This window comes from Vulpes lagopus, chromosome 6, assembly GCF_018345385.1.
Source record: "Vulpes lagopus strain Blue_001 chromosome 6, ASM1834538v1, whole genome shotgun sequence".
NCBI classification, from domain to species: domain Eukaryota; kingdom Metazoa; phylum Chordata; class Mammalia; order Carnivora; family Canidae; genus Vulpes; species Vulpes lagopus.
Window position 1 is genome coordinate 59,930,124 of NC_054829.1, and position 24,529 is coordinate 59,954,652.

At 36.6% G+C, this 24,529-nt stretch overlaps 1 protein-coding gene across 1 annotated transcript; it reads right to left on the bottom strand.

Moving 5' to 3' along the window:
* Positions 1–1,870: 1,870 nt before the first annotated feature.
* On the bottom strand, positions 1,871–18,627 carry FAM177A1 (family with sequence similarity 177 member A1). The gene is made up of 6 exons (XM_041759403.1): positions 18,482–18,627; positions 18,263–18,386; positions 12,382–12,555; positions 6,036–6,102; positions 4,671–4,768; positions 1,871–2,572 (listed from the first exon to the last, which is right to left on the bottom strand). The coding sequence occupies exons 2-6, from the start codon at positions 18,356–18,358 to the stop codon at positions 2,366–2,368; spliced, it is 642 nt and encodes a 213-aa protein (XP_041615337.1). The 5' UTR covers positions 18,359–18,386; positions 18,482–18,627; the 3' UTR covers positions 1,871–2,365.
* Between the last annotated feature and the right edge of the window lie 5,902 nt (positions 18,628–24,529).

A 24,529-nucleotide genomic window follows, 5' to 3' on the forward strand; every position in this document is an offset into this window, starting at 1 on the left:
AAATAAAGGAAGTTTTCATGGGATATTTCTGACATGAGACATTAAGAATTTAAATACCTGAAGGATAGTTTATATGTGGTCATTTAACCTTGAGTCTTCTAAAGTATTATCTGTATCATAGATTATAAACTTCCCATTCGTTAGAATAAAGCCACTTCTGGATTAGATGTGTTTAAAGATGATATTTCTTTTTGGAGGATGTTTCAATAAAAATATTCAAGTTAATATTTTACATTAAAATCACTGGTACAAAAAAAAATCTGTCTAGTACCAGTGTTACATTTTTTTCAAATTTATTTTATTTATATTTTTTTTTAGGGTTACATTTTATAAGACTCAACTCCAGTTTGTTAAGGAATTTTGTTAGAGAATGTGTTAATTCAGTGTAAAGGTTCTCAATTATACTCTTCTGTTTCATTTTTTTTATGAGAAGAAAGATTAGAAGAGGGTAAAATATGAACAGTGATCCAGAGGGAATAGTAATTACAAAAAGGGTCGAAAAGGAAGGAAAAGTAAAAGAGGCTTAAAAATAAGACAAAACCATTTAATTCATTTCTGGGAAATTTTATAATTTGCATAAATAAAGTATAAAAATTTAAGGCACAGTGAATAACTATATAAACATTACAAACTGGCCACTGTTGGACAATTAAAGAAAGTGAAATTTAAGAAACAAAATTTTCATAATCTTCCTTCTACTATAATCAGAAAAGTTTCTAGGTAAACTTTCAGATCTAGGGAGAAAGGATTCAGATCTTTAGATATGCATGCCTTCACTGGATAACCCAATAAATATCTGAGTTGGAAGTCCTAGCTCAAGTTAAAAACAAATTAGAGGGAAGAGGTCAGGTTAGCATGTTTTAGAGCTACTGGTAAACTATAATTTATGGTGACATTAATTACATAATCTGAAGATTAATCCCTTAAAAGTACTAAAGAGTTTATAGCCATGACCAAAAAATTACCATCACATACCATACATGAACTACTGTACCACAAATCCATGTAACTGAAGATTGCAAATGAAAAATTGTTTCCTAAATCCTTCAGATTTCAGTTGAAGAACTTAGCCAGATGTTCATGTTCACTGACAATAGATTTCATAATAGGTCCACTGTACCTATAAGTTTCTTTGAAGCCATATTTTATATAAAAATATTTAAGACTGACAGCTTAATGTTGTTTAGAACAACCTTTAATCTCTGAAAGCTCTAAATCTGTGATTAGGCTTTTAAGAGCAGCATTTCTGAAATATTTCATACATTCTTCCTTACCCAACATTTAGTTATAAATCAAAGTCATAAGCCATACAGATCTCTCAAGATTATAAGCATATATTTAGGAATATTTTCAAAGTTAGTTTCATATTATACTTTTGTAAGCTTTGCTCATAGCACAGTGGGCTCTAGAGGCCAAACCTGGGTTAAGTAAACTGTCCACTTTACTGCTGCTACTTCAAAGAAGAGAATGACTGGAAACTTCACTATGCTACCCTGGACCTTGTACAGTATTCAACAGTATGCCCCTGAAGGGTCAAATTTTCATCTGTCCCTCACCCCACCCACTTCCCTCCCAACTACTGACCCACAAGAAGCGTTCAGGGTCCACTGAGTGACAAAATCAGGATGCCATGTGGATAATCACTAGGTGTTACCACTTGAATACAAATACATTAATAAATACATCCTATAACTAGTGTTTTTAACATGTTCAAAGCTAGTTAATTTGAATAACTGCTGGAAAAAAAAGTGTAAGAAACCTGCATTAAAAAATGGAACCCCCCCCAAAAGAAAGGAAACCCATCTTAGAATTGGTATTATAAACTCAATTACCTTTTCATGAAATATTCTCAAGGAAAGAAAAATCAAAGTGCTTTTATCTTGCTCCTTTTATTATACACTCAGTGAACCATCCTTAGTATGAAATTAATGGTTAGATATATAAATGTAAGACAACATGAGAAATCTAGGGGGGGGGAAATCCTCATTTTAATCTGAGACTAGGAAAATCAGCTCCAATTAGTCTTAATCAGTAATTTAACTATTTTTTTCTTACAAACACAACAGACAAGCTTGATAATTTAACTCTTATTTTTGGCAATTAGGGCTCTACAATGTCCTTAGTTTTTTTAAAGAACATTCTAAAATCAAAGCACTAATTTGACACACAGTAAAAGCATAGTACGAATAATCAAATTTCAGATCTGGCTTTTGCTAGATAGAGCCTAAGAATGAAGAAACATTTTTCCCTTTCCAGATAACTTAATAATTTAAAATATAAATAACTGTATTAAGTCCCACTGAATAAAGAATGTGAAAGTTCCTGGTATTATAAAAACCCTAGAATTTGAAGTTTGATAGTCATTCTATGGCGGGACAGAGACTGGGTTTTGTTTGTTTTCCATAATTACTTCACAGTCTCCCTCCATTTCAAAATTGAGATTCACAAATGAACTGGATACCATTGTTTCTGGTTGATCTGTCTGGACAATGGGATCAGCCTGCAGTTTATTCTGCTTATATTGTCTTTCTGCTTCCTCAGGCATCCTGTTTTCCTCTTCTTCTTCTTCTTCCTAAAATAATCAAGAATAGTTGAAATATAAATGCCCAAAAGGAACAGTATCTGTTCCCCACTTCAACTGCTTGTGCCTTTTTTTCTAAACTAAAACATTAGTGTCACGTCCAATTCAGTTTGGTCTAATTAAGACAAGACATACATCCCCACCCTGTTCCCAAACTGAAATGGAAACTATGACATATTAAGGAAAGTTATTTTTATTTTTTTTTTAATTTTTTTTTTATTTACTTATGATAGTCACACAGAGAGAGAGAGAGAGAGAGAGAGAGAGAGAGGCAGAGACATAGACAGAGGGAGAAGCAGGCTCATGCACCGGGAGCCCGATGTGGGACTCGATCCCGGATCTCCAGGATCGCACCCTGGGCCAAAGGCAGGCGCTAAACCGCTGCGCCACCCAGGGATCCCCGGAAAGTTATTTTTAAAGCATGGTACAGTACTACTTAGATGGGTCCTGAATTAACGTTGACAAAGGCTGTAGCTTTTCAGATTAATTCTAATCTAAATAAAAAATAGCTAAATACTATATCACTTCAATTATAGAGTATCAGCCTATTCAGTGGAATAGGGTGGTCTATTCACTAACTGATACAGTTAATGTTCCCCTAAGCAGCTAGTATATAGGTAAGGCAGTCACTGCCCTCGAGTTTACAACCTAGGAGGGAAGTTATAACACCTAAAAAAGAATATTAAGACAGAAAGGAATAAGTACTAGAGACTTAGAATAAATAATTTCTAGTTCCAGGGAAGCCTGGGTGACTCAGAGGTTGAGTGTCTGCCTTCAACTCAGGGTGTGATCCAAGGGTCTGGGATCGAGTCCCGCATCAGGCTCCCTGCAAGGAGCCTGCTTCTCCCTCTGCCTATGTCTCTGCCTCTCTCTCTCTCTCATGAATAAATAAAAATATTTTTTAAAAATTTCTAGTTCCAGAACTACTAAATTCATGGAGGAAATGGCAATTGTATTGGTCGATGCAGTCTGAGTAGTTAGAGAGTTAAGTAACCTGTCAAGAAGATTAATTTAGAGCTTGCTTGAGAGAAAACAAGAAAGACATTTAGGAGCCTGTTACAATAGTCCAAATGAGGTAATGAGGCTCTAAACAAGGCTGGTAGTGTTAAAAACACTCATTTGCTCATAAAACATTTTTGAAACCATATAACAAATACAAAGTCAGCTGCCTTTTCCAGATTCACATCAGCCTCTCCCCGGTTGCACTCCACTCCAGTGACAAAGTACCACTCCTGCCACTTTTCCAAATATGCAACTTAACCTCAAGCCTCTACATTTTAGCTAATGTAGCTAAATGTAGTTTTAGCTACATTTGCTTGAAGGAGAATAATAAGAGATGCTAATATTTATTTCATGTTCACCAATATACATTGGGTACTTTCTAAGCATTTTATATATCAACTCATTTAATCCTTAGAGCAACCCTGAAAATGGATGCCACACTTTTCCTCATTATAAAGATGAAGGTTAAGTATCTTCCCAATGATTACAAAATTAGAAGTGGTAGAGTCAAAATTTGAATTCAGACCTTTTGGTTCTTCAGCCTATGCCCTTAAGAGCTAAACTTTTCTCACTCTTTAAGGCTAAATTCATTTCACCCCCACCCTAAGCCCTCACTACATTTGCAGACAAAATTGCCTCACCAATTTGTGCCTTACCACCTGGCCCTCTTACACATTTCTAGTACTCATAATTCTCTGTGCATCAAACCGTCCCCTTCTCATATATCTAGTCTACGTGTTCTAAGTAGAGACTGTCCCTATTTCCTCATCTGAAAATTGGAATAATTCAAAGAGAGATGTATGAAGATTTAAATAAGATAACATATATACAGCACCTTCCATAACACCTAGCACAATGAAATCTAGCTTAGTTTCACACAAAGATCCTAGGGAAGTTTCAGTGTTAAAAAATAAATATATAAATTAAAACATCTAACTTGATAAATAACTCTAGAATGAAATGCCTACCCTAAGGGAGCTCTCTTTTGGGCAGCTAGAGAGCATGTATATATATATATGCTCATTACACAACCCACGAAGTCCCCAGTAAACCTAACTGAATAAAAAAATGTAAAAAGGAGACATACCTCCTTCTTCATCCGGTAATACTCATCAATGGCATATTGGTATTTTGGGGTGCTAATGCCCAAAACAGATGCAATCTTCTCTCCAAGAAAGTCACACACTAAAGATACAAAAGTTAAATGCCTTATACAATTCCCATAAACACTTCTTGAACACTTTCTATGTGCAAGGCACTGCAAGAACAGAAAAGTTGCAGTCCCTGCCCTCAGAGAGATTATGAACATTCAATACATCTCTTTTGTATATTTTCCTTGATATCCTCAAGAGGCACTAGTGGCTCCTTCTGGGTTCCTTAACAATACTCTGTTCATACCTCTAATTATACATGTATCACCATGTATTATAATTATCTATTACATACCTATTTTTTTTCAAGAAAAACATATACTCTTAGAGGTCATCAATGGGCTATAGGGAAGGAATGGCTTGTACTATAACATTCACTGAGTGCTGGCCACATGCCAGGCACTGTGAAAGGTTAGATTCATTCAGAGAGGCTGACAAAGCAGATCCACAATGTAATCCAGGTCTGAATGTAAAGCTCATGTTCTCTTCATTACACACACTATCTAGTAATATTGAGTGCTTGGTAAATGTGTTTTGAATGAATTATTATTCAAAATTACCTCTACTAAAGAGCAGAAAATGATAGAAGCTATCAGGGAATTAAAATTGGAAACAGAGGAAAGCCTTATAATTTAAAACCTATATTTAAAGTTAGCATGAGTAAGTCGTAAGTTGATAATTCATTTCCTTCAAATATGACTTAGTTACAGATCAACTTAAGATATGAAATATTAATAAAATTAAAATATAAATGAATTACATAACTACAGGCTCTAGAATAAATAGTCAAACAGAAAAAGGACAGTATCAGTAGGGAAACCACCTAGCAAAATAGCTAATAGAAAAGGTTCAAAAACATAAAAATTAGGGGCAGCCCCAGTGGCACAGCGGTTTACCACCACCTGCAGCCAAGGGCGTGATCCTGGAGACCATGGATCGAGTCCCATGTCAGGCTCTCTGCATGGAGCCTGCTTCTCCCTCTGCCTGTGTCTCTGATTCTGTCTGTGTGTGTGTCTCTATGAATAAATAAATAAAAATGTAAAAAAAAAAAAAAAAGGTTCAAAAACATAAAAATTAATATAAAATAAATTAATAAAGCCATTTCTCAGTTCTTAAAAAAAAACCCACAACTTGAAGCTGAAGAATGTTTTAAAGTTAGATTAACATCTTCCAATGCTAGAGAACAGAGTGACTAACTCCTTATTGTTTCTCCTTCACTTTGGAAACATTCCATTTGGCAAAGTTCCTGTTCTTAGAGTATATTATAATAGTCATGCAATATTCAAACAGAAAAGTCATACCTGAAAGGGTTGATGTGGCAGCTCGAAGCATATAAAACCATAAGTAGGGGCCCCAGGTAAGTTTTGTCTGCAACGAGAAGTCAGGTTAGGAATATTCATACCTAAACTCATTCTATGTACTTAGGCCAGAATGAAGTAGTTCAAATATTTGGCTGGCACATAGAATATTCCATAGATAATACTATATACTACAACCCAAATAAGAATGTAAGAACTCGATATAAAAAATTCCATAAATAAATTTTATATTTGCCCACATAACTACCACCACCTTATTCCTGTGGAATAACCAAGGAAAGCAGCCACCATTAAAATGGAGTTGGTAAGTCATAATCTTGATTATTTATGGGAACTGACAATCTAGGATCTCTTCTCTGGTCTTGCTTTTCTGTCTTCATTGTTCATAAGCACAATATCAGAATATGCAGTAAATAGAAAGGGACCTTAAGATATCATATAGTACAGGGGTGCTGGGTGGCTCAGTTGGTTAAGCATCTGCCTTTGGCTCAGGTCATGGTCTTGGGGTCCTGGATCGAGCCCCGAGTCAAGCTTCCTGCTCATGGGGTAATATGCTTCTCCCTTTCCCTCTAAACCTATTCTCTACTTGTGCATGTTCTCTCCCTGTCTCAAATAAATAAGATCTTAGAAAAAAACAAATCATATAGTACAATATACTTATGGTGTAGTAAGGAAATCAAGGTTCAGAGAAAGTAAGCAGGATTAAGTAAGAGCCCATAAAACGAACTTTCAATAATGGGAAAATAAGTAGCCAATAAGTTGCAAGGTGAGTTCTTTGTTTAAGGATTAAGAAGGGCCTAGACTGTATAACCCAAGACAAGCTCAGTGTATATATAGTAAAGCAAGACCAATGGCAGAAGGCAATCTATGATGCACAACTCCACTGTTAATCTTGGTCCTGTAATTCCCATAGAACACTTCTGTGAAGCTTGCACACAGATGACAGTTTGCTTCTGTGGATGAAATCAGTAATATAAGCATGCTTCATCAGTCAAATGACAATTATTATTATTAATAGTATTATTATCTTAATATTGTTTTCAGGAAGGAGAAAAACAATCAAATTACATAATCTTCTTAGCTTATATATTATGTTCATGATTATAGGGTATTAAAACAGCAAACACAAGACTAACTATAAGCCTGGGTAGATGGGCTAAAGAGAAAAGGGAGTAACACATAAAATTCTTCCCATGAAAAGGATGCGAATTTCTGTGATCATATTCTTGAAAAGACAGAAGTGAGTTAGCTCCTTAATCTCTATTTACACAAGAATGAGTGTCCAAAAACAAATACATTCAACTAAAAAAATACTGTATATTTATGACTCCTTCAATCAAACCTACTATATCTTCTATATTCAGAGCTGGAAGTATGTATCTTATGTGGGGATAAGAGTTATTTTAGGGATTCCATTTAAGATACTCTCATCTTACTGAGATGATGTTTACCTTATAGTTTAACAGCAAATGGGACAGTGCAGTAATATAGGGAATGGAACCAGTTTCTGTAACACACGATAATGACAGGGCCAAGAAATTACTTATAAAAGGATTAAACAGGCCTTTTAAGGGAAAGCATATATTTCTCAGTGAACCAATTCTCCTGGGTTTGTTTCTAGACAGAACAATTGCTAATATCCATGCAGTGACTACTAACAAATCAAACCTGCTTCAGAACTGAGTAACTGGATAAAGATCCCTGAATAACAATCATTATCACACACAATTACACAGAATGAATGTAATGTATAGGGCTCTTTGTTTAGACACTGTTCTTACTGAATCAAAAGGACAGATGACTCAAGAGTCTACATTGGAACCTTGCCACTACTGTTAGCATCACTATCACTATTACTACCAACATTCCAATAATAAGAGAGATGGACTAGATCTTGGTCTTTAAGACTTCCAGTTTATGGTGCAAACTCAAGCTGATTCATTTTTTTCCTCCAAAAATTTAAGTATCAATCTCTTCCTGAATAATTAAGTACCCACCTCTTCCTTAATAAGAACTATTCAGACTTGCTATCTTTTTTGTTTTTAAATAACTTACTTTTAGACCATAAAAGTATTGCTTTTTTGTAGAACACTTAGAAAACTGAGCAAAGTATGAGGAAAATCTAAGTCACCCATATTCTACCACCTTGATATAATTATCACTAACATTTTAGTATATTTTCCCAGTCTTTTCCTGAACACATATGTTTTTACAACATTGTTGTACTTTCTCTATCCTGCTGTTTTTACCATTTACAATATTGGTATTTACCCAAAAGAAATGAAATTAGGATCTCAAAGAGCTATTTCCTCTTCCATCTTCACTGTAGCATTATTCACAATAGCCAGGATGTAGAAACAACCTAAATGTCCATTGATGAATGAATGCATGAAGAAAATGTGGCGCGCACACACACACACACACACACACACACACACACACATATATATAATGGAAAATTCAGTCTTAGAAAAAGGAATCCTACTGTAGGCAACAACGTAGATGAACCTTGAGGATATTATTCTAATAAAACAAGCCAGTTAAAGAAAGACAAATACTGCACAACAGAACATCAATCAGTATTTCTGATCCTGGCCACAAGCCACCTATCACTGAGACTAAGTTTCACGTGAGTGCAGTTGACAGTTGGGAGCTTCCTTCTTCGTCAGCCTCCATTTATGTAATGGAGGCTCTACCAGGGGCATGGTGCCATTGAGGATACTGGGGCAGTTCACTGAGGCAGTGAAAAAAGTCAAAAAGATCTAAGGCTACTGCTCCCCACCTCCACCAAGTACTCAGCACCTAAAGTTGGGCTGTTGCGCAGGAACACAACACTGTTCCCATTCTTAACTTCAGATCCCTAAGAGATTTTGTCCAGGAGGAAAAGTAAGCCACAAAACAGCTCCTAATCTCTTCCCAAATGAACTGACTTCATTTGCAACAGACCTGGAAAAATCCAAGCCCAAAGGGTGCTCTCAAAATCGGTGGAGACTGTGATGAAAGGTAATTGAGAGGAAGTTCTTAGATTCTATGAAGATGCAGGCTAAACTATAGGATAGCTAGTTTGTAGCAAAGAACAGGAGGTGGGGAGGAGACAGACTATACTAAAATAATACAGCAGTCACTAAACAAAAAAAGCAAATAACAAGATGGGGGAGGGGGGGAGAAGGCTAGGGTAATACCCAGAGTTGCAATATAGTGTCTAAAATCCACAAAAAAATTAAGAGACATACAAAGAAACAGGAGTATGTTCTACACACAGGAAGAAAAGCAGGCAACAGAAACTACCCATGAGTGAGTAGCTGTTGGATTTAACAGAAGAAACCTCAAAGTAACTTTTATAAGTATGTTCAAAGAACTAAGGAAACCATAATTAAGAAATAAAGGAAGGTATAACAATGTTTCATTGAACAGAGAATACCAAAAGAGATAAAAATTATTAGGAGAGGGATGCCTGGGTGGCTCAATCAGTTAAGTTCTGACTCTTGATTTCAGCTTGGTTCCTGAGATCGAGCCCCACATTGTTGGGCTCCACACTCAGTGAGGAGTCTGTTTCTCTCGCTCTCCCTCTCCCCCTAAAATAAATAAGTAAATCTTTAAAAAAATTATTAAAAAGAGGGATCCCTGGGTGGCGCAGCGGTTTGGCGCCTGCCTTTGGCCCAGGGAGCGATCCTGGAGACCCGGGATCGAATCCCATGTCAGGCTCCCGGTGCATAGAGCCTGCTTCTCCCTCTGCCTGTGTCTCTGCCTCTCTCTCTCTCTCTCTCTCTCTCTCTCTCTGTGTGTGTGACTATCATAAATAAATAAAAATTAAAAAAAATTATTAAAAAGAACCAAATGGAAATTCTCAAGTTGAAAAGTGCAATAACCGAAATGAAAAATTCAGGAGAGGCTCAGCTGAACAAAAACTGACAGAAATGAAGGTAATAGACCACTCAATAATAGCTGGAGACTTTGATACCCCATTTTCAATAATAAATAGGGCAACTAGATAGATCAACAGGAAATAGAAGACTTGAAAAATCCTATGAACCAATAGACCTAACAGACATCTATAGAACACGTGACCTAACAACAGAATCTACATTTTTTTCAAATACAAATAGAACATTTTCCAAGAGAGACCGCATACTAGGCCATAAAACAAACTTCAAACTTCAATAGATTTAAAAGGAGAAAAATAATACAAGTATGTTCTCCAACAACATGAGGTGAAATTAGAAATCAAGAACGGGGGCACCTGGGTGGTTCAGTGGTTGAGCATCTGCCTTCCGCTCAGAGTGTGATCCCACTCCAGGGATCGAGTCCCGCATGGGGCTCCCTGTGAGGAGCCTACTTCTCCCTCCACCCTATGTCGCTGCCTCTCTCTGTGTGTCTCTCATGAATAAATAAATAAAATCTTAAAAAGAAATAAAAAAGAAATCAAATCCCCACCCAGGGATCCCTCTACCAAACATTTAAATAATAATGGGCAGTCTGGGTGGCTCAGCAGTTTAGCACCACCTTTGGCCCAAGGTGTGATCACTTACAAAAGATCACTTGTTATAGGATTTCATTGTACGAAATGTCCATAATAGGGAAATCTGTGATTATCAGGAGTTAGAGAAATGAAGGATAAGGAACGATAACTAAAAGGTACTGAGTTTCTTTTTGAGGTGATTCAAATGTACTAAAACTGGCTATGGTAATGGTTGTGCACATCTATGAATATAGTAAAAGCCACATCACTGTAACTTTAAATCAGTGAATTGTATATGCTATCTGAACTGTACCTCAAGTTGTTTTTTTTTTTTTTAAGAGTAATCCTTAGTCAAGTAGTAAGGATGCATTTTTTTCTATACAATGCCTTTATTTTTTTAAGATCTTATTTATTTACTATTTATTTGAGAGAGAGAAAGAGAGAGTGCATGTGAGTGGGGGGAGCAGCAGAGAGAGAGAGGACAAGCAGACTCTGCACTGAATGTGGAGCCCAACACAGGGCTCAATCCCATGACCCTGACATCATGACCTAAGCCGAAACCAAGAGTCAGATGCCCAACTGAGCCACCAGGCACCTCACTGTGAAATGCTTTTGTTATCATTTTTCATGTAATAGAGAGTAACTACTGGGACAATGAATTTTAAAAACAGGTAGACACAAATGTATACAAATAAGAATTAACCATTACAAAGTAATTTAAAAGAAAAATACTTATTCCAATAATTCTCCCAGTGCATGAAACACCTCTGTAATACTCTGTATGCATTTGGAAATGTCATCAGAGTATACTGCATGGCCCTTTGAATATATTCTATAGTAGAGACTCTGGATCTGATATTTTTTAATAACCAAAATCTATGAAAAGCCAAATCTGATGAAATACTCGTAATAACCTTTTAAAATCAAACACAAATTAATTTTTCTCTATCCTGGTACCCTGGTTTATTTTCCTCATAGCACTTTTCAGTCTGTTAATTATCCTATGTTGCCTGTTTGCCCACTAGCATATAAGAGCAAAAATTTATGTTGCCCATTGCTGTATAATCAGTGCCTAAAACAGTACCTATTAGAAAGTCAGTAAATATTGATCAACTAAATTCTCAAAAGATTACTTAGGGCAACACTCCTTTTTAAGAATGTAGAACTAGTCAGGACGCCTGGGTGGCTCAGGGGTTGAGTGTCTGCCTTAGGCTCAGGGCGTGATCCCAGGATCCGGGACTGAGTCCCACATCAGGCTTCCTGCATGGAACCTGCTTCTCCCTTTGCCTGTGTCTCTTGTGAATAAATAAATAAAATCCTCAAAAAAAAAAAAAAAAAAAAAAAAAGAATGTGTAGCTAGTCCTATAATTTTAGAGTTTTACCATGTATAACAAATTCTTAAATTTAGCTAATAATGGACATGAGGAACTGTACACTCCTATCTTCCGATCAAAACTTGAGGCAATATAAAAAACTGACAAATTCTGAGTTTTAGGTGGAACCTACTATGGTAGCCTAGTCCTTAATTCAGAGAGACTAGAATTCAAACACTCTGTTTAGTAAGATAAAGCTTTAAAAAACCTAGCCACATGGACGAAGAAATCTGACACTCAGCTATTTTAGACTGAAATTTTAGACTCTGAAATCCAGAAATCTTTCCATCCATATTTGTAAAAATAGTATTTTTATACCAAAATCAATGCATAATTTTATAATCAAAATATTGTTGATTTATACCTCAAAAGACCCCTTCCATTCAATGTTCAAGGAGAAATAAATCAATTTAAAAAACAATTGCCAGTGCCTTCTTAGCGCAGTAGGCAGTGTGTCAGTCTCATAAAAAACTATTGACAAAAGCATCCAACCTACCGGATCAACAGTAGGCAAAACATCTTTCTTCTCTGGGCCATCAACTTCATCTTCATCTGTGCTGTATTCTTCCATTGTTTCACCACTAACAAAGTGGATAACTCTCCTCGGGACTTTCTTCTTCTTTCCTATGACTCCCAGTTCTACATTTTCAAAGCCTCTTTCACTATTCATCTAATGTCAATAATGAGATAATGAGTTTCAAGTGAGGTTAATTTTCTTTCATATGGCAAAGAAAAAAAAAGTATTGGTTGCTTTATTTTAGGGACTAAAGAAACATAAACCATTCCTTAAACTTTTTCTTTTTTTAAAAAGATATACACACATAAGAGTATCAAATAACATAAATGTAGAGCTCAATGAATAATAAAGCAAACATCTGCATACTCACTGCTGAGGGTAAAAAATAAAATTTAATCCATTAAACTGTTTTGAAGTCAACAGCTAAGAAATCAAGCATCATACTTCAAGTCATAGCAATTCTGGTGCTATATAATGTGTGAAGATACTCAGGACATCAATCATTTTAAAAAATAATGCTAATTACAGATTGTGTAATATCAAAGGAAAATCATACAGATGCACAAATACATATATTAGAGACATAAGATAACCTGTCATGACAGGGAACTCTCCTAAATCTTTGGATTTGGGCTTAGCTATGTGTGGACTAAACAGAACCAGTTCAACTTAACTTTGCATCTCTCCTTCTCTCAAAACAGGAGTTCCAAAATAAAATCACTTTTAAGCCCACATGGTACCAAAATAAGCAAACTATATAGGTAAAGTAGACCCTGTGGAGAAAGTATCCCCAATGAAGACATTCAAACTGAAAAAAATGTTTTAAAGCACTGTGCAGTCCAAATAAAACTCATTTGTAGATCAAATGTGGAAAACAAGCCATAAGTGTTCTATTTATGAACTTTCAGATTTCTTAGTCAATAATGCATAGGTGACAACAGAATTTTCCTGATAGTAAAAAGATTTTACAAGTTTTAGTACAATAATCTATGAATTCTAATTACATCCAAATTTCATTCATAGGGAAACAGTAATTTTACCTCACATATATACCCATGTTCCCAACTCAGGGTAAATGCATACTGTGGGAGAGGACAAAGAGCTTCTCACTTTCATCTTGCCTCAAATTTAAACTCCTAAGAAAGTCTTTATTTCACCTCCTTACTAGAATACTTTAAAAAGGCACAGTACAATTGTGAAGAAAATTCCGGCAAGTATTACTCCTAGGGATACTCAGGCAGAGAAGGAAGTACAGGTAAGGGAGTAGTCAAGGGGGTCTGTTATTCCTTTTTGTATTTTGTTGTTTTTGCTGAGAATATGTTCATCTATTACTGATATAATTTTAAAACTAAACCAAAGTGATACAGGACTATAAGACTGCCATGATTGGAGTTCACATTGGTGGGATTCTCTAGGATGGTCCAGAGTTCAAAAATTTCGTCCTCTATAAGGATTCTTACATTTGTAGATATGACCAAACAACTTAAACCCACGAATGTTGTTCAACCAATAAGATAGTTCTTTGAGCTGCTGTTACAAAGATAGAATTATACTGATAAAGACAGCGCAACTAGAATTGCCCAGTTATGCAAATATAAGTAACTTCATTTTTGTATTATATCCCCTAAAACTTCTAAGTTCCATCTTAGAAAATATATATGACTCTTTGTTCTTCACTTCCCAAAGGTAAGTTTAGTCATTCAGGTATATCCAACCTAAAAAACACACACATTGCTCCATGACACATGAGGACATGACTGACAGCAACTATAACTGCTGTATAGAGAACTAAGATCATAAAAACCTCAACAGCATGGGCTACCAATGGATTAACATGAAAACAAAAACAAAAACAAAAGCCACAATTCTCCCTTGCCTGCCTTGAGGGTTCACATACATCCTGGCCTTTATTAGAGGAAGACCAGCCCATTTACAATGTCCACAAACAAAATGGACAACAAATGGTCCATCAAGTTCACCTGATCCCTAAGCATGGTGAGCCATTCCTACTCAACCTCACTTTTCCCGTTTGAATAAAATTTGGTTTATGGTTGTTTTGACATCAACATTTCCTTTTGAACCATTACCTAGCTCTGTGGATCCCTTTACAAGCAAGAGAAAGTCAAAGCAGTTGAAGTAGATCTCCAGTTGTCACTATCTGGATGGATCTAATGCCAAAGCAACAGTTCCAGTCAGTGAATAAAGCTGAGACCTTTCAAGGTTCATCACTATGACCACCCCAATTAGACCAGGAAGCAGCTTCTTGCTACTACTTCTAGCGATTTTTCACTGGCTCAATTTTTCCTTTCTTAAGCAAAGGCAAAGGAGAAAGGCTGTCTCTCATAGGCTCAACTACTTTACCATCCTTGACAACTTTAAAGAGTCAAAACATTTCAGCTGGGTCCTAACAATTGGTATAAACTTAGCTACTATTTCCATTAACTCTGACTCTTGGCTATATTATTTCCAATTTTTTTTAAAACCTACAAAGTTGAAATATGATTCATATTTTTCATTCCAATGCCAAAGTTAGTTAAATTTAAACAAAACTTTGAGTAATAGTCTCTACACATAATATAGAATTTAAATTGGTATTTTATTTGCTCTAGTAACATTTTGTATAAAGATTTTTTTAAAAAAGATTTTATTTATTTATTCATGAAAGACACAGAGAGAGAGAGGTAGAGACACATGCAGAGGGAGAAGCAGGTTCCATGTAGGGAGCCTGATGTGGGACTCGATCCCGGGACTCCAGGATCAGGCCCTGGGCTGAAGGCAGACGCTCAACAGCTGAGCCACCCAAGGATCCCATATAAAGATTTTTATTAAAGAGACTTTTACTTAAGGGCTTTCTTTTAAAAATTTAATATTAATTTTTAATACAGTAAAACCCAAGTTTTAGGTTTATCCTCTTAAACAGGAATAAGCAAACTTTTTCTTAGAGAAAGGAAAAGCCAGATGGTAAATATTCTAGACTTTGAAGGCCCTACAGCTTCTTTCAAAACTACTCAACTATGTGAAAGCAGCCATGGGCAATATATAATAAATAGGTATAGCTGTGTTCAAATAAAACTTTATATAAACAAGTGGCTGGTGGGCCATAGTCTATAGTTCTGTCAACCCCTCATCTTAAGGAACCAGGCTGGCAAGTAAAAAAAAAATCTGTGAAAGGCAATCTATGGCATGTGATTCCAACCTCTACTTAGGGAATAAGAAGGGAGGAACAATGAAGGGAGGCACTGATGGATAAAACCAACCAGAAAATTAATTTCATAAAAAATTTTCGACAATTTATAAATGAAAGTTATTCTCTGACTTTTGAAAATGTTTTTTTACAGATAAACAATAAAATTCTTAGTAAGAAAAATTTCATTGTCAATATTACAAATTTCATTTTAACAAATTCCAAAGATCTAAAAAAAAGTTCCTAACACCAGGAAATTAATATGCACATTGTCAATTCACATTTTATCAAATTTTACGGTTAATCACCAGACTGAAATATGTTTATCTGGTTCCTCAAGGCCTGATTTCAATGGCAATCTTCTTTTTATATAGTTTCATAGCACCAAGAACTTCTTTAAAACATGTACTACATACACATCATGGATTTTATTCTGTATCACCTTCCCCAACTAGGTAGTTGGCAGCATAGGCATAGGCATAGTGTGTATCCTTCACTGCTATATCCTATAGCCTATAGTTCCTGGTACATCATAAGTTCTTGGTAGCAGAGCTGCTATATAAATGAGTACTTACATTTTAACTACTTCAGTAATACTGAGGCTCAGATTTGGGTTAAAAGTCTAGTCAGGGAATTTTCCTGATAAAATGTCACAACAGGTGCTGAATAGCCTGGTTTGAGGTGAAATTCTAAACAGAGCCAAGCTCCTATTTCTTACTCCTTTCCCTACACTGCACTTGGAAGTTCTCAGTTCTGACAAACCGATGAAGGACAGCAGTCCCTCCCTCCATCGAAGTCCCCACCTCACTGGCCTTTTCTCTTACTGTTCTCAAAAGCATTGGTCTGGGGTCCCAGAGATGTTTCTGTTTCAGGAATGTGAGTGAGAGAGCAAAAAGGGAAAGTTAGAAAATAGTCTGTATAGTAGGAACCCATTTGTGTTTAATACAAAAGAAGAGATTATATATGCATAGGAAACCCAATAATAATTACAACACAAACTTCCCATGAATATGAGATACTGGTGACGGGAGTATTCCTGTGACATTCTACTTTCTCTTCAACAGCTTCCTTTACTGTTTAGATAGTTTTTCAACCAAGAATATGAAAATAACCTAATATCACTAAAACAGAGCTCTCTTCAAATAATATTTAGCTGGTAAATCAATACAGGTATGTTTACTTTGCTATTAGAGCCATTCAAACCTTGAAGCAGTGGTTGAAAACAATTACAGTAACAGAATGAAAAATCAAATGGAAAATACACCCAGCACTTAAAGGTCCATCCCGTTCATATGTACCTATCAGCAACAGGTCTCAACTGAAAATGAAAAGTGGCTCTCTAATCAATTAGTGTTGCCACTGAACTCCTTCTTGCTGGTTACTTTTTTCCTTAAGCAGTAGAAAAACAAAAAATTCCTTATAAAAACTAGCACGTGGAAAAAGTTTTTGTTCATGCAAGTGCATCTTATACCACAACAGCTCTACTCACATTCAGGCACTATTGCCTTAGGAATCTGTAGTTTGGGGCGAATGTCCTACTAACATTCTGGTGGTCTCAAAAATGAAGCGAATACAAAAGCTTCATTTTCACTGAATGTGGAAAGGCTTCTACATAGGAGCAACTCAAGTGGGGTTTTTTTGTTTTGTTTTTTAAACTCAAGTTTTTAATGGCCCAAATTGTATACTCCTGAGCTGGTTTCAGCTAAAGCAATTACTTCATTAGTTTTACTTGGCCAAAGATCCTCCACTATTACTTTAGACTACCAAATGCAAAACAAAGCAAACCTCCAAACGTTACCTAACCCTCTAAACTTATGCGGTACAACGCAGCAACCACAAGCCACAAGTGGCTAATGCGCCCTTGAAATGAGGACAGTTCAAACTGAGATGCGCAGTAGGTGTAACACACACAGGATTTCTAAGACTTGTACCAAAGAGACTGTAAAATACCTCATTGTTAAATTTCACATTAATTACGTATTGAAGATTTTGTTAAATATTAACACACAATAAAAATCCATTTTTTTCTATTTTTAAAATTTTGTATTTAAAATTCAATTTGTCAACATATAGTATTAAAAAAGTAAAATCTTATTTTTAAAAATACGGCTACTCGAAAATGTACAATTTACAGTGTGACTCCCATCACGTTTCTGTTGGGCAGCTCCGAGCCTTTGCTACCTCGCGGTTGAAATGGGGATAACGCCCACATCATGCAGAAGTTATTAGGATTAAGTGAAATAAAGCCTGTAAACGCTCAGCACATAGTTGCTATCAGCTAACCAAAGGGCACAAGCCAAGTCAGGCGCTTGCACCCCGAGAGGCTGAGAAGTGTCTGAAGCCGCCGTCACCGGGGGGACACGCCTTCCTTCTCCCGCTCGCAGACCCGAAGCCGGAATAGCTGCCGGGAAGCCCCCCGGTCTGCGGCGCCGAAAGCGGAGGGTGGCCAGGGCCGCCCAGCTGTGGGGAGGCGTCGGCTTCCCGCAAGCCGGTGTCTCAGGGCAGAGGTGGGGCTGCCGAGAGATGGAACCCCCAAACGCACCTTCGGCTGGCGGCCTGCTCGGAGGAAGGCCGGGCAGGCCAAGAGGGCAGCCGGCGGACGAGGCAGAGAGGAGGAGCCCGGGCTCTCCTAGCGCCAGCCCCCGCGCCGCCGCCTCCCGCCGCGGCCCCACTTACCTGCCGACCCGATTCCCCGAACGTCGCGGCAGCCGCGGCTCCCGAAGCTGCTACCGCTTCTCCTCCTTCCGCACGGCTCACCGACTCGGAATCCATCGTTGTCGCCGCCACAGGGCTGCTGGCGCTAGCGAGACAGAACGTAATGGCCGATAAGCCCATTTCCCTCCTCCGCCTCCCCACCCGGGTGCGGCCGAAGCGGCCGTCACAGACGGGACTTACCGGCAGCGCCCACCTCGCGCCGCGCCCGGCCACGCCACGGCAGGAGCGGGGCTGCTCTGGTGGGTGGGGCCGGCCTGAGGGGCGGGGCCGGCAGGCGCCTCGCCCCTCACTCGGCGGACCGTGGCCTGGGAGGCGCGACGACCGGCTTGCGTGGGGCGGGACGAGGGCCGGCCGGCTCCAGCGCCGCTTCCGGCCCAGCCCACGGCCGCAGCTCCCAGAGCCGCCGCCTGGCACCGCCGGTGACGTCAGGCCTCGTACCTGCACCTGGAGCTTGGCTTTGGCGGGATCTGGGCGCAGCCGGCCACCCGCTGCGTTTTGGGCGGACGCTCTCCCAGACCTTGGTTTCTGCACTTAGAAATCAAACAGCCTCGTGGTGTGCTTCAAAGGCTTGTGAAAATATATTTTAAGATGTAAGGCTCTGCTGCATATTCCCTTCCTAACATGGATGACAGTCTAGCCAAAAATACCCTTGAAATAGGAGCCTCAAAGGTAAATTTTGTTTACACTTCTCTGAAATACTTTATAACTGTAGAAAAAGTTAAGTGAGATCTGAAGGAGAACAAAGGGCACCAGCAAGGGTCCATTTTGGCAAATGTGAGAAATATTTTATGTTTTAGGGTCGTGTGTGTGTGTGTGTGTGTGTGTGTGTGTGTGTTTGTGTGTGTGTGTGTAAGGGGTATGCCAGACTTTGCCCATTTTTCCCTGTGTTCATCCAAATTAAAGTCATGATTGCAGTGATTACAGTATTACTTAAACTAGTTGGAGCATTTCCAGGTACATGTTCTTTTATTGTAGTTGTAGTATGAAAGTTTTCACACAAGTTACTGTGAATTGTAGAAGTGAAAAATAAAATACATTATTCTGGCCACAGGGAGCCTTTTATGAAACTTTAAATTACATTTTTATGCCAATCAAAATTCAGAAATACTCCCCAAAGCTACGGCCTTGTAGATTTGTTTTTCTAGATTGCACCAACAGGTCCAACACCCCTGCAACCTTAAATATTCCTTTCTCTCCTGTGCAAAAATTATTTTTTCCTTCTTCTCTGTTAATGTCTTTATAGACTCTCTATCTTGCATATAACTATAACCCAAAAAAACAAAAACCTTTTAAAGACAAAAGTTGATTATTTGAAAACCATCAACATTTTAGTAGTTGGTTGGAAATTCATAATCCATATTCTGGTAAAAAAAAAATCAAGTTGGCTTGTTGTTAAGGTAAACAGGTTTTAGTAGTATGACCTGATGCTGCCTGGTAGGACTAGCAGGGATTGAGACAGTCCCAAACAACAAAAATAAATTCTGCAATAAATTGAAAAGGAAAATAAAGAGCCAGTTGTTAAAGACCTTATGCTTTGGTTTTCATAAACAAGGACAGTTCTACATTACTTGTATTCAAAATCCTTTTCCTCTTATAGACATCAACAATATTAAAAATTTGTGGACTGTTTATAAACGCATGATTTTATTTTGCAAATTGACAAACACCAAATTACAATTTTCAATGCTGAAGTAGAATGTGTTTTCATAGTTTACAAGTGTATTTGTTAGTTAACCGAAAATTCAAAATGCAAGTCATATCCCAACATGAACTGGAAGTATTTCCTAAGAAGAGTTACTTCTAACAAAAATAGTTCAAGAGAAGTCTATTACAAATGAAGGACTGGTAGCAACAGAAAAGCATAAAGTCTAATAGTTTTATTTTGGGAATTTATATTTTTGTCAGTATTTCCAGAGTGTCATAACTCAACTCAAAGTGGGCAAACAAAGCAATAGATCAAATCTTTCCTTCTTCACCTGTTCGTATAAGTTGTATAGCACTATGAGAAAAATACATCCAGGCTCTTTTTTTTCATCCAGGTGTTAATATAATTTATCTATTTGGAAGACATAATTGTGGTCTAAATTTATCACTTAATGGTATTATAGATTTAAAAAAGGTAAATTTAGGGGCAGCCCCCGTGGCACAGCGGTTTAGGGCCGCCTGCAGCCGCAGGTGTGATCCTGGAGACCCAGGATCAAGTACCACATTGGGCTCCCTGCATGGAGCCTGCTTCTCCCTCTGCCTGTGTCTCTACCTCTCTGTGTGTGTGTGTGTGTGTGTGTGTCTATGAATGAGTAAATAAAAAATCTTTTTTAAAAAATAAATAAAAAATAAAAAGTAAATTTAGATCTTCGTATTTCTCTGAAAAGCTGGAAAAACAAAGCTGACTAAAATTCAATAACCAGTAATGTCCACCAAATAAAAAACAAGATTTTCTTATGGTCTTCACAAAGCTACATATCTATTTTAATAAAAAGTTTCTTTTTAAGGTTACCTCATGTCTCAAATAAGGGATAACTGTCAATAATACATAAGAAAAAATAAGGTGGTAAAACTAAAAATGCACGTTAGGCTGTTTTAAGCATAAATTGTTAGATAATCGTAGCAGTTCCATGTATGGAGCCCAATATGACAGGTACTATGCTAAGGACTTTCCTTGTCTTCCTCACAACAGCTCTATGATAGAGGCATTATTATAATTACCTACATTCTACAGATGAGGAGACAAAGACTCAGAGGGATTAAGAAATTTGCTCATGGATACAGCTGGTAAGCAGCAGAGCAAGGATTTAAACCCAGGCAGTCTGATTCCAGAGCCTATACTCTTAGCCACTCTGCTCCTCTGGGAATAAAAAATGCCAGAAAATAGGCTATTAGGGGCAGAAAATTCCTACATCAAAGGTGAATGTGATATTTGAAAAGATTTGAGTACAAATTTTCAAAGTATATATTTTTTGAAATCTATTATGAGGTAGCCATTTGCAAGTTTTAAAGACCTATATATTTAACAAACAAATGAAAATACCAAGTGAACATGTTTTACTTGATGCCATGTGAGTACATTTCTTTTAATTGGAATTTGGTCAAATTTTTTTTTGTGTGTCATGGGAATGAACTATTGATATTCAACTAGCAGAATTTTTTATATGGCATTAATCATAAAAAATTAGTTTCTTTGTACATTATGCCTGAGCACAGCAATCTCAGTGTTGAAAGCTAAACATATTAGTCTGAAGTCTGTCGAAATGTAAGGAGTCTTCTGACAATAATCTAAAAAACAAGTATAAAGCTATAAGGATTGCCACAATTAAGGATGCCTTTCCATTTAATGTACACAATGACTAAAGCTAACACTGATATACAATATTTAGAAAACTTAAGGGAGTAAATCCTAAATTCTCATCACAAAAAATCTTTTTTCCTTTTTTCTTTTCTTCTTCATATTTTATGGACATGAGATGATGGAAGTTAGCTGAACCTATTTTGGTAATCACTTTACAATAGATATGTTAGGCCATCATGCTGAAACCTTAAACAGTGATAAATGTCAATTATCTTTCAAGAAAACTGGAGGGGGGTAGATAGCAGTTATCTCATCCATCTCATCCATCCAAGATCATCCATTGTTTAACACAGTAAGGAGAAAATTGCAGAGAATCAAGACATACATCAACTGAAGGATTTCACACTTCCTGTATTTCCTATGAAACAGGGTGTCAAAAATTTGACAGATATTTTCTTGTACCACCTTCTGCCAGAAATGAAATTCTGAAATTTTTGGCTCATATGACCCTTAATTGATTTCCCAAAGTCAAAAATTATGGGCCCATGAATATAGCCTGTAACAACTCTCAGCTCTTTTGGGTCACTGAGGAAGAAATTTCTCTTATTCAATTATAAAATAATAAAAAGCAAGCAAGCATGGTTCCTAAAATATGCAGATAGATAGAACACTGCATGTTCTCCTTACTTGCAGATAAGTAACCATTCTCTAGAAAGAGACTCATAAAATTTGAGCATGTGTTGTTTAACTACATACCATAGTCACAGGGTATTACTCCCTTCTGCATTCTATGAGAAGGTAAAGCATTTATGCCCCAGTGTCAGAGGAGTCTTATCCCTGTTACAGGCAGGGATATCTGTGTAATCACTTGAATATTTTGCATTTAGATCCAACTGGTACCAAGAAATGCACTGTTTTAGGCTCCAAGCACTCTGTAAGGCAAGAGAAGTTAAAAGATATATGCTTTTGAAATGATAATTTCAAATGGAGAAAGAAAAATGAGAAAATTGTAAACACTAGCTTAGGCATGCCAAACTCAAAAGAATTTCTGTGGCACGAAGTTCTTATCAAAGGAAATGTGCCATAATTACCAGCTTACAAGGTGTATTTTCACTTTAAAAGTATCTGAAAATTACCTCATACTCAGTATACCCGTATCACAGATAAGAGGTCAGAGGAGACAGGGGCTAGATTTTAGGGTTAGCAACTACTTAACACTGAGCACAAATACTTACCTACACCTAACTGCAAAGTGTGGGAAAATAACTACCATAACAAAATTTCACATCACATCAACTACTTAACAAAAATAACCCACAGACTACACAACTATCTAGAAATTAAATTTGAATTAACCCCCCAACATATGAGATACAAATTCATCATTCCTGTAACTCATGACTCAAAAACAAAGAAGATATTAGATTCAACTTTAATGCAACAAGCTTAATGTTGAGAATACGGTAATTGGATTTTAGAGCAAAATTGTGATGATGACAGTTGTTTCAAATCCAGTGTATGCAAGCAATGAAGATCATCTAGATTCGAGCTGTGATGATGGATTTCTAGTTTTGGATAGAACTTATTTGGCTTTATTAATAATTATATCTAGGTTTTAAGGAATGTCAAAACTTACATTTTGTTGTTATTTAGCCATGAGTCTCACTGACATAGTTTTTATTAGAGCTTATTCAGATTCCTTGGTTGCTGTCTCATACAAACTGTAAAATACTTAATTTTACCACATACACAAGTATAAGTTAAAATTCTTTTGCATTTATTTTAAATGCTTTGTTCCATTTTTTACTGAAATATTTGTATGTATTAGAGCTATATGTAAAAGAGATTCAATTTATTTTTATATTATGGCTTACTTTTTAAATCCTCTATATTCACTGCAATAAAGTATTGATACTAATTTTACCTACACTAATATGCATGAAACTTTAGTTCTAGTAAATTTCCTGCTTTTGTTGCCTCTGTATATAAGTATTTATTGACAGTATTAGATTTCTTTTTAGCTATGTGACACTATACTTCTATTCAAGATTAGTACATTACTGCATATCAGACCTAGGAACTTTTCTCATTAAAATATACTGTATTTATTTGAACAAAATAATGTATACGACACATTTTGAAATTCTTTTTACTACATAGAAAATACTTAATTTTTTCCAAAACATTACTCCATAAAACTGCAATGCATTGTATATACTTACCTTATATCCTACATGCCAGCAAATATACTTCCAGAAGAATACTGACATCACATCAAAATGCCATTAATTTGACCTTTGTTGGTGCAATAGTTTGTTGAAATTAATTTCTGAGTTTTTGTTTTATAATTATATAAGCATTGTAAGCTTAGGAATTACACCTAATTTTATGTTTGTACATATTTAATTAATACCATAAAATTCCAGAAGAATCCAATGTTACACAATATTAGATCTAGCTAGTAGTCTAAGCAGGGCTTATATATATATAACAGGTAACAAAAGCTTAGGAACCAATTTCAACAATAGTGAAAAATAGGAAATTTGGTCTAATTATTTGATTTTGGTATATGGGGTACTTATGTGTACTTATCAGTACTTTGACAAAAATCAGTACTTATCAAAGTACTTAGTACTTTGACAAAAAACTAAGGGTGGAAGGATAGCTTTTGTAACTAAAAATGTCAGATTGAGGAATTGATACGGTCAGAATTTTAAAGAGCATCTCCAATTCCCTCATCTCACAGAAGAGGAAAGAGAAATGGAAGCTGAACTAAGTGTTCTGGTGTCCTCTGCCCACTGTTATTTTTGCTTCTGAAAAATATAATTTGCACCAGATACAAAAATACTTAAAAACAGTGCCTGAGCCATAAAGTTTGGCCAAGTGTCTTATTTCCTTCTTTGGTCAAAGTGAAAAGTAGTACCCTGAGGATAGAAATCAGA

Bases quoted from the DNA above. Each gene is read 5' to 3' on its own strand.
- FAM177A1 (XM_041759403.1), bottom strand. From the start codon at position 18,358: ATGGATTCCGAGTCGGTGAGCCGTGCGGAAGGAGGAGAAGCGGTAGCA. The intron at 12,556-18,262 runs GTAAGTGGGGCC...TATTGACATTAG, and splicing joins TCGGGGAATCGGGTCGGCAG to ATGAATAGTGAAAGAGGCTT. The intron at 2,573-4,670 runs GTATGTCTCCTT...TGATTATTTTAG, and splicing joins ATTACCGGATGAAGAAGGAG to GAAGAAGAAGAAGAAGAGGA.